Raw genomic sequence first — 11,101 nt, 5'->3', positions numbered from 1 at the left:
TTTTCTTAAAGGACTCCAGACGTTTTTTATTTTTGCCAAAAAAAAAACTTAAAATCGAATATAATCACTTGAAATACTTTTGCAGGATGCCCTGGTCGAAGAGACGCTTCACATCGGTGCCGCCACCCACGAACTTGCCATCTATGAAGCATCTGGGCACGGTCTTGGCCCCCGTCATCCTGCCCAGCACCGCCTGAATCTCGCTGCAATCTTCCCGCAAGTCCAGTTCCACGACAATGGGCTTAACATCCAACTTGCGAAACTGCTCCTTGGCCATGCTGGAGTACGGACAGTAAGTCTTGCTAAAGATCACCACCTTGTTGTTGGCAATCATTTCGCGAACAAAATTCGCCTGCGAACTCTCCATGCTCACCATAAGATGGGGCCGTTGCATAGAACTGACCACGGAACCCATTGGTAAATTGGGGAAGGAGAACTCAGTCAGGATCAAAACAATTACGAGCAATGGGGGAAACCAGGTGAGAGGCCTAGGTAGAATTTTGACCTACAAATTTATATGACTTTTGAGTTAAAAGTGTTTCAAGGGCTACTTGAATGGGTTTTGGAAAGGAATGTATTTAAGGAAAGCTAGAAAATATATATTTAGTTACTCATTATTTATTAATTAAAACACTTCCTGGTAGGCTAGCCAAGTTCTCTTTGCCAAAATCGATTAAAAAATCATTAAATTTTCAAGCAGAAACCGCAAGAATCTCAACTATTCCCAGATGTATCTGCGGTCTGGTCCCAGTCATAAAGTCTTTCCTTTTGGGAAGCCGGTAGCTTATGACACTTTCACGCATTTTGGGTCCCCCAAAAAGCCAACCACATCAACCGAAAAACACAACCGATGGCTGAAGGGAAAGCCACAAAAGGGGAACCCCCACGCAAAACCCTTTTCGCAATTGAGGAAATCGGGAAAGGCGAGACTCACTAATGAACTGAGGCGTTTATTTATGCAAAAGTTGAGACCTCAACTAATGGGTCGAGGACATCAAAGACAGGACTATCCGTATCCTATCCTATCATCACAGCCACTCTGTCTGGCCGTAGTTTAAATATTAAATAACCCAGGGAGTGAGAGAGAGAACTAACATGTCTGCAGATGCCAGAGAAATCCTTTTCATTAACGCGACGCTTGTTGCTGACTTCCTGCCAGGACCTCTATCTCTCTCTCTTTCTCTTAGTCGCTTTCCACACATTCACGTGTGTCCGTGTCCATGTCCTGCTCGTAAGTTTCCGTGTAACAATGTAATTTATTGTGCGCACCTTTGTTTTCAGTCAACACATACTCAACGGCTTCGCTTTGGGGTAATAAAACAATTTCTCCACAATGTTCCAAGAATGCACATGAAAAAAATGTATTAAACTACATGAATAGATATTTTTATAATGTTGTTTAAATTAATTTATAAGCACCCAAAGCTTATAAATGTAAAGCATTTGAAGTTATTATATACCATTAATATTTATCGCGTTTTAAATATATTTATTCCGAAATATATCCTATTTAATATAGGATTGTGATATTTTTGTTAAATACCCTTTCAAGGTATTATAATTTCAGTCAAAAGCTTAAAACTCTATGAAGGAGTCATTTCCGACCCTATAAATCATATATATTCTTGATCAGCATCAACAGACGAGTCGTTCTAGCTATTATTTGGCAGAAAAAAATTTTACTTCATTTTTTTCAAAAATTTTCGTAAAATTAGAAGAAAAAAAATCAACAAAAATTTTAATTTTTCAAAATTTTTATTTGAGTATACAGATTAATTACCGTAATTAAAACTAACATAGGACAGGTTTCTGAATTAAAATTGATGCTTTTTTGGCTTAGTTATGCCTTTTTTTAAATTTAATTTGTCGAATAAATTGTCATATAAAAATATGCTTAAATATCGACTAACAGAATGTATGTTAAGCTCGATTTTCGATACGATCTTATATTTAAATTGAAATCTTCAAGAATATATAAGCTTCGGGTTCCTGTAGTTAGTTTCTTTTCTTGTACTTAGTAATTTTAATTCGATATTTATATATATAGTATGCAGTTTTAAAATATAAATAACTTAATTATAATCCGTTGGTTCTTAATCCGTTTAAATTTTAGGTTTTCTTTTATAATTTTAATTCCTTATTTTTAATTAACTAACCATTTTAAATAATTATTTTCCCTGTGTAAACTCCATCATTGTCGCCAGGACATTGCATACTAGCGAAAGGCACTCCTAAGTGGATTATCCTTCCTTCGGTTACTTCAAAAAGTTTCTTCCCCTTCTCCCTGGCTCCTCTCCCCCATTTACCTGTCCAAAAACAGGCAACTCATTAATGTTGCCTTGTCTTGTTCAATGGCCATCTGACTAACAATTTTACACATATGCAAAGCGTCCCGAAAGAGTCCTTGGTCCTGTGACAAATTTATCGCATGCTAGAATTTTTGAGACTACTCTCCTACGACTGCGCCTGCGCCTGGCCACAGATTTTCTCCGAGTGTGGCTTGTGCACTAGACCAGCGGTAATTGTTTTGGGAAATTTACTTAACAATCATTTTAAATTGTTGGCGGTTTTCTCTCAAGGATTAGTACTTAATTTGATTAGGCCCATTCAGGCTTTTGCCAGCAAGTGACGCCTTTTTATTGTTTTTCATGGCTGGGAATTTTCTCGGTTCGTTTAGCGGGAGCATTTGGTATTTTTGAGAGGGTTTTCAAGAAAGGGGTTTACATTGAAAAGGGGGAAAAGGAATGTAGTTGTGTTCGGTAGTTTTTCTAAGAAATATTTCCGAATGGAAACATATAAAAACTACCACAAAACTACTCCAATAAAACCCATAGAAACTACAACAAACTACATACACACTTCAATAAAACTGATGACCTCTCATGGTGATAACTATGTTACTTCATCCATTACTTCATTCATTACCCATTGAATGCTTATTTCCCTGTAGAAATTCCCAACTAACAATTAATCTAGTACTCAATTCCTATCGATACAATGACTCTCCAGATCGATGGCCATTGGAGCTCACCTCCTCAGCTCCTACACCTGAATTGAACTATGGAAATCGGTCGGGACAATGCCTTTGTCGTCATCGTCATCATCGTCTTTGGGTGACTCCACCGACTCCCTGCTAATTGCCGGCAATTTGTCTACGCAATTGCGTAATCCCCTAGGAACAATCCCCTACACGCACTCCCTACTCCTCCTCCCTCCTAATCCTTGGTGCTGACAAATTAATTTCCAATCATTAACTCAGCTATGCAATGGCAACAGATACTAGGGAAGGAATTTAAAGGGTTTTCGGGAGGGTAAGGTTCCTGCAGGACTCCCCAATTGATCCCCATTTAAATGTCGGTCATTTATAGAGAGGAGTTGGATGCCAGAGGGAATCCTTTAGTTATAGAAGGGAGTTGTTTGGGGAGTGAAGCGAGTCAGTCCTTCCTTTGGCTAATTGGGTTAGCAGGCAGCAAATGGGCCAGAAGTCGCTACTAGCGGGTATTTTCAACTTGAAAGCACTGGGAAAACAATTTTTGAGAATAAAATAACATATCAGGAAATATCTATATACGTATAAAAAATATATATCTATGATATAATATTTATAGTATTTCTTTAAAAGAATAAATAAGGAATATTTCATAATAAAATAAATACTTTATGAAAAATCTATCTACATAACTATGAAACTAAACGGGTTTCTTTATTTTATTTTATATATTTTCTATTCATTCATTTTATATTCTAAATTTTCTATTTTTTTATTTTTATAATTCTTACTCCAACAATAAAATCATTAGAACTCCACCCCCATTTTCCTCTCTCTGCTTTTTCCAAAAGCGTGGCTAATTTTAAGCCTCAATTCCGACCTAATTGATTAGCTTAATTTGCATTTAATGTTCATAATTTTTTAGCGCCCGCCATCCAACAGTCTGCTGCCATTTTCTGCAAAAGTTTCTTATAAATTTCTTCATTAAATATTTTCATACTGAAAGGGTTTTATGCCACCATCCACCATTCATGCCCCTTCAAGTGAAATTAAATGAACTGTGCGTGTGCCGTAATTATTCATGTGGGGATTTTCCTCGCCTCCAAGCGTTGAGTTTTCCGAGTTGAATGCTTTTCACGGGATGAACTTGGATGCAGAGGGTTAGCTTAGTTCAAATTAGTAAGTAGCTAAAATTTTAATACTATATTTTCTAATCAACACCAAAGCTTTATAAACCTTTTCAATGAAACCCCAACTGTTTTTCCCCTCTTTTTAGCCAAGTTTATAGCCTAATCTGTCTAAAATTACCATATTCCATTTCTTTTCTTTATGGGAAAAGCAATTTCGATTTTTTTCACCGTCTTTACGTTGGCTTAAAATAAAAACTGAAGTCAATCTCTGACAGAAAGACCCACCAGCTGGCAGGTGAACCTCCTACAGGTCTTTCTCCAGTTCCTCGGTCTTCTCCAGTTGTCTCTGAGCTCAACTCATCAACCCAATGCACATCCGTCCAATTAATCCAGTGCGTATCAAGTCTGGAGAAAAGTCTCAGCTAGGAAAAAAAAAAAAAAGAAACCGAAACAAAAAGTGGAAGGAAAACTGAGACACACCTGCGTGCGCGCCTACCTAACGTTTCCAGCAATTTTCCGCACAAATTCCAAAGACAACAAGCTCTGTCTGTCTCTTTTACTTAACTCGATTTGCTGTCTCTTTTCCTTAACTGGATTTCCTGCTGTCTCTTTCGGTTCCCTCGATTGCCTTCTCGTTTTTCTCGAAGAGGCCTGGCAAACGCATGATCAAATGTCACAATCAATTTCAATTTGGCGCTCGAATTGAGCTTCGTTAGCGGCCAAAAGCTGCCAAAGAAAATACAGGCCAGCCAAAAAGAGATGGCAAGCTGCAGAAGAAGAGAGATGGTGGATGCCCAAGATGCCACGAAGAAGATGCAACAGCCAAAGCCACTTTTTCTAATCAAAGCGCCTGTGTAATTTAACTAATTTGTGCATCGCATCCTGCAACCGGTGGGGAGCCTGCCGCTTGTTGCAATTGTCTCACGTTGCAACCGCTTCGCCTGACAACTTGGCTAACCAAATATAAATTGCAAATTGCTTGCTGAATACTTAAGCATTCCAAGTGAAAGACAGGCTGAAATGTCAGTAGATTGAATGACTAACTGAAAAATAGGGAGTTCAGTTGCTTATATATCAATAGGAAAATGGTTTACAAAGCTTAATATATATTTTAAAATTTATTTGCACCATAAATAAAATATACAATAACTCTACAAGCCATAATAATTATATTTAATAACCTTAAAAACTCGTTTAGTTAACAATTTTCTATAAAATCATTCAGAAAACTGCAAATCCAAAAATTTGTGTTAAAGCTCCACCGATTTTTTCGGTTATTTTGGTTTCCCTTTTTTCAGAATCTTTTGTTCTTTATCAATAGTGGTAGCAAAAAGCATGGCTTTTGTCTTTTGTTTACCAAAGTCTAGACGTCGCTCTGGTGACTTGGCTCAAAAGCTGCGTTGCGTGGGCTCTGGTGTCCCTTAAAGTCATTGTGTAACTTTTAATGCAAAAATTCGCCAGCTGATAAAATTGAATGCAAAAACTGTAGAAAGAGGTAAAGTTACCAGGGTTTTATAATAGAAACATGGAAGTGTTAAGATTACGAAAGAGAGTTAAGTTTTTAATGAGTTTTCATTCATATTTAATGTACAGTTTAAACTAAAAATCTATAACTTTTTGAATATTGCAAAGAATATTACATGTTACATATATTTTTATATATTTAAAAAGAATATTTGGGGAACAAGTATAATTTTATTTCGAAAACAAGCTTATTTTTCTGTCAAATTCCAACTTCCAAGAAAAACAAAAGATTTTTTATCATTTTTTATACAAGTTAACTAAGTTAACCGGGCGACGGCAATGACCGATCGTCCGAAAGCTCGCTCCGGCCAAATTGCTGACCCAGCGTCTGGCCGGAAGCTCGTGCATAGCCGGCAAGCACTGCCCATTGGAGTGGCCGCTATGAATATCACTTTTGTTAGTTCTTAAGTTCAGTTCTGTTTTGACATTTATGAAATAAAGAGCCATCGCTCTCATACTGTAACTCCGACGATCCGTCGTAAAGCATTTATTATTACAAATCTGACTGAGTCCCTAGGCCAGCAGATAAAGAGGGACAGTCATCCCTCCAACATAATCATCCTAACTAAATATTCTACGGCCAGCCGGCTAGAAGACACCAAAGGGCCTCTCGCCCCGACCTTACATCTCCAGGAACAATCCGTGGCGGAATTGAAATTGTCGACGACGAATCATTACCGCCCAACATTATATTAATTTACATATAACAAAAGCGATCGCACTAAAACAAAATGGCTCGGGCATCATTAAGAAGTTTCCCTAGCAAGAAATTAAAGATTATAATTACACGCAGAAAAGAGAGAATAGAACGATTTGTGGGATAACAGCAGCAAATTAAAAACTTTGCGTAAAATCCATTTTAACTTTTCAACAACTCATCGCTTGGAACTGGCCAGGGTTGCCAGCTGGCGTTCTGAATTGAAAAAAGCTACAACAACGCCAACAAAAAAAGACTCCAATCTGAGCCTGACAGGCAAACGTTTAACAAAGGCAATTGGAGTTGGAGCTGGAGTTGGAGAAGGCGGAGTAGCAGGAGGAGTCATTGCAATCGCAGTTATTGCTGCTCCTGCTCCTGTGTGATGAACACGATGACATCCTCGACGCGGAACGTTGACGGCCAGTTAACCAAAGTCACTCAAGTCAGACGCTAAGTTTTTCGCACACACTCTGAGCCCAGGGATGGGGAACATTTAATGGTGTATTGGTGTAGTGTTGGTGGGGTACTTTTTGAAGAAGTTTTACCCAACAAATATGCCAAAAGATTCTTTAAAAATTAAATAACCTTTCAAAAATGTATAAATATTATGAAATACTTTAGAAAAAGTATTATGTAAATATATATAAAACTGTAAATATTTCAAAATACAATTACCAGTACTTTCCAGCATTCCTATTAATATTTACTTCGTTATTTAAATACATATCTTAGCATCAGAAAATATTTAAGCCTGTAAATAATTCGTAAAGAAAATTCTAAGATATTTCCTACAGTTCTAGGTACTCTTTTAATCTATATCCAGTACCTTTTGGTGCTTAATTTCCACCTCCCTGTTAAACCCCATTACTTGACGCTTGATTAAAGCTGCCTTGCCTGCCAGTCTCTGTAGTCCGTATCTCGTCCCACTCTGAATCCGAGTGGGTTTGGTCATAAAGATAGATGCGGAGGCCGCTGGCATTTTGCTTGCAAACTTTGTCTAAATGTTCATTTGTTATGCTGTCGTCGGTCGCGCATCGGTCATCATCGTTGCAATATTTGCAATCATCATCGTCATCATCATCATCATCATCGTCTTGTTCAGCTGGCGGGCAGCCAACAAGTGTCTTCAAACACACACTTCTCCTATTCAACTCCTCTTCAAGTCCCCAGCACTTGGCTCCCAGCTACCGGCAACCCAGCTGCAAAGAGGCGCCTCCAGCGATGTCTTCAAGTAGCCTGCAAGTCGGAGATGAGTTGTGGGATTTTTACTAGCTTATAGTTTAATAATAATTTAACATATAAATATAAATAATTTAATTTAAAATAAATATATGCATCCGTGATATACCAAAATGTATGATAAATAATGTTTTCTTATAGATATTATCACTATTATCAAAAAATTTCCGAATGTATTCCATCTAATTTATTTCTTTCATCATATGATTCAAATTCGTGTTAACAAATTTATCCCACATATGGTATATGTACTTTATTATAGCTTTTTAAAATTATAATTTAATATATCAGCCTTTTCTTATATATTTCTTAAATGAATATATTTTTCTCATAACTAAATTTTAGTATTGCAAAGATTTAAACCTTAAATTATGATGGTCAAATGGCAAATGCACATTAATTTGTTTGTGATTTATGCAATATGTAGTGTTTACTTTTAAGTGTAAGCATACCATTTATCTATAGTCTAGTGTGAAATTGACAGCTTGCATTAATCAGACAAGAAAGCTATCGAGGAAGCGCAGCCAACTTAACTAATAATAATAAAGCACATACACAGTATGTAAAAAATACATCAATCCAAATAAATAACATCAGTTTGTTTAATAATTTTATAAATCAAAAGTAAGAACCTTTTTAAAGCCAACAAATCTGCTCTTCTTTATTTTACAGTCCACTGCTCGTTCTTTGCATGCAAATTGCCAGTTGGCCGCAGCAATGTTTTGATTTTATTCCCATTTTGATTATTTTGTTCGCTCCACTTACAGAATGGCCTGGCGACTTTTCTTTTCTGCCCGCGTCGGCTCACTTCCCCTATATATTTTTATATATATATATATTCCAGATACCGGAGATCTCTTCTGAGGCAGCTGTGAAGTGCAGTTGAAATTGCCGCGGCGTGGGCTTTTCCAGCTTTTCCCAGTTGTTCGAGAAGTGCGTGACATGTGTTTCAGAGTGCCAGAACGGTAGTTAACTTATGGAAATGCAGCAAGAGAGCCAACTTTTTGTTTGATTGACTCAACGATGGACTTGGAACACTGGACATTGGACATCGGGGAAAAGTGGAAAAAGCTGGCCCAGTCACGACCACGACGATGGAATAAAGATGTCCAAGGGGATCTCACGGAATTCAATTGGAAGTTGATACTGAAAAAAGAAACTGTCAAGAGGGTATTTTTTATTGGATTTTGTATTGCATTTATGTGTATATGGGTTAGGCTTTACTTGGCTTTATAAATAAGTAGGTTTGTATTTGATTAAATATTAATTTAAAAGGCTTTTATACAGTTTACACAGAAATGTATATACTTTAACTTATAAGTTATTGGTTTTTGATCTTTTAAATTCTTGCAATTAATTTTTCCTTAAGCTTTTATACAAATTTATGAATGAGACTAGCTGGCAATTGCCACAGGAAGCAATCCATGAGATACACGAGCTCTAAGCGGGGATTTGCTGGATAAAGCAGCTCAAGATTTATGCACAAGCTCGGGTTTTATTGGCCCAAATCCAGTTCCAGTTAGCCAGAGATATCCGCTAGCCAAAATGGTAATATTTACGAGAATCGATACACAATTCAAATTGCCATTCAGTTCTCTTTCAATATTGTTTGTGTGTCTGGATTTCCTAGTTAGCCAAGGTAGTTTACCATTTTCACACTTACAATATTTATCTGATTGCCTTGGGGACTGAGGTTGTTAAACAAATCGTTTGTGCTAACCGATTTTATGATGTTTAAATTTATTTAATTGGTTAGCTCATAAATATGATTTGGTTAAGGTGGAATTGAGACTGTACATGTTTTGGTTTTGGTTATTATATTTTATTTTTAGTATAATTTATTAAATATATTTCAGACGTGGAATTGTTGAATGTTGCATGTTCGGTATTTTTTTACTAAATATTTTTGAACCTATTATTTTCCGGTATTGGCAGACCAAAAATAACACGTTTTCGCTTTGAATTTTGTCATTACCAAATACATTCTCCTGAAACATTTTTATATATGGTCTGATGATAATTTGAATCCTCCTATAATTTGGTATTTTATTGCTTACTTTTTTGTTTGAACTATACTGCTATAATTGAGTGTAACCGATATTCTTCCATCGATTATTCGCCCAAGTTGCCAGACTTCCTGCCTGCCAACAGGAAATACCATCTCTAGCATAAAGTTTTTTTTTCTTTTTTCACTTCCGTCTGAGTTCGTACGTGTGCTCCTTCATTTTTTTATTATTTTTGCCAATTTGTTGTAATTTTTTATAGTTCTTCGAAAGGATAATCATGCAGAACCCCGAAAATTGGATCAACACGGAGCTGGACGATCTCCACGTTAAGTCACGCCCGACGAACCTCATCATCAATTTTCTTCCCAGAGATACTACGGACGATGAGCTGCTCAAAATATTCTCCACATTTGGGAGTATTCGTAGTGTCAAGATAGTTCGTGATGGTTTTGGCCTTTGTGTTGGCTATGGGTTCGTCAATTTTGAAAGTACTAACGGTGCCAAAATGGCCGAAATCCTCTTAAACGGACTGCAGTTGCGCAACAAGCGCCTGAAGGTGGCCTTCGCCCTGCCCCGCAGTAGAGACACTGCCAAGTGCAATCTTTATATTAGGTTTCTGCCGGCGAAGGTGAACGAGATGTTGCTGGAAACCCTATTCCAAGACTACGGCGGAATCTGGTCGGTGAAGATTTTGCGCAACAAGACGAGCAGCTTGATGTATCCACAGCATAATGTGGCCTATGTGCGCTTCAGGCAACCCGCGGATGCCGAGAGGGCCAGGATCGCCCTCGACGGCTACCGCTTTCCGGGATCCAATGACCCCATCTCTGTCCAGACTGCAAGAAACTTGAGGCGTGAAGAGGAGGCACGTTGGTCGCGTCAGATGATGAAAACCCAGGTGATGGGTTTCAAGTTTTCTCAAGCTCCAGACTCAGATTCAGAGTGTGCCCTAGATATGCCTTGGTCTCCTTTGCGAGCTTCAGAGGCTCCCATCCGTCCTGAAGGATTCGTCTTTTCTGATTAAGATTGAGATCTGGCCATCGGGGAGGCCCCTTGGCTTCGTCCATCACCACCAAAAATCAAACCAAAGTTTCTTCAGCGCCATCGGGGACTGATCTTTCCTGATTTAGATTGAGATCTTGCCATCAAGGAGATTCTATAGCTTCGTCCATCACCACCAAAAATCGAAGCGAAGTTTCTCCAGCTTCCTCGCAGATTTATCACCTCCGATACATAGTATTATTTAAACATTATTTCCGATATTTTTTATCAAATTACATTTTTGTAAACACTTATACATTTTTATACCAAAGGAATATTTTTGGGCTTGCTTGAAGTTCAGAGCTGTATTTTTTTTTTTTTTATAAAGTGATGTAATTTTATTAAAAATTATTACAATTTAACGAGGTGTATACAGTCATTAAACTTCCACGTATTTTCAGGCTTCTGGCTCCCTGGCTCCTGAGTATAGAAAAAGAAAAGCCTTTGAAGTGTGTCAATGCATTTCTTGCCACAT

The 11,101-nt window shown here is 37.5% G+C and overlaps 2 protein-coding genes across 2 annotated transcripts; one reads left to right on the top strand and one right to left on the bottom strand.

The window, feature by feature from the left end:
• Nucleotides 1–571, bottom strand: Grx1t (Glutaredoxin 1, testis-specific). The gene has a single exon (XM_020944640.2). It carries the CDS (start codon nucleotides 413–415, stop codon nucleotides 65–67), a length of 351 nt encoding a protein of 116 aa, XP_020800299.1. The 5' UTR covers nucleotides 416–571; the 3' UTR covers nucleotides 1–64.
• An 8,910-nt stretch (nucleotides 572–9,481) lies between these two features.
• LOC110177768 (ELAV-like protein 1) lies at nucleotides 9,482–10,618 on the top strand. Its single transcript, XM_020944635.2, has 2 exons — nucleotides 9,482–9,786; nucleotides 9,845–10,618. The coding sequence occupies exon 2, from the start codon at nucleotides 9,863–9,865 to the stop codon at nucleotides 10,607–10,609; it is 747 nt and encodes a 248-aa protein (XP_020800294.2). The 5' UTR covers nucleotides 9,482–9,786; nucleotides 9,845–9,862; the 3' UTR covers nucleotides 10,610–10,618.
• The last annotated feature ends 483 nt before the right edge of the window (nucleotides 10,619–11,101 follow it).

The sequence above is a fragment of the Drosophila serrata genome, unplaced genomic scaffold (assembly GCF_035046125.1).
Source record: "Drosophila serrata isolate PLE 108 unplaced genomic scaffold, ASM3504612v1 contig_165, whole genome shotgun sequence".
Lineage (NCBI taxonomy): Eukaryota > Metazoa > Arthropoda > Insecta > Diptera > Drosophilidae > Drosophila > Drosophila serrata.
This window is presented reverse-complemented; position numbering and strand designations above follow the sequence as displayed.

What these genes read in the sequence shown, in the direction of transcription:
- Grx1t (XM_020944640.2), bottom strand. Translation starts at nt 415, where the DNA reads ATGGGTTCCGTGGTCAGTTCTATGCAACGGCCCCATCTTATGGTGAGC.
- LOC110177768 (XM_020944635.2), top strand. Translation starts at nt 9,863, where the DNA reads ATGCAGAACCCCGAAAATTGGATCAACACGGAGCTGGACGATCTCCAC.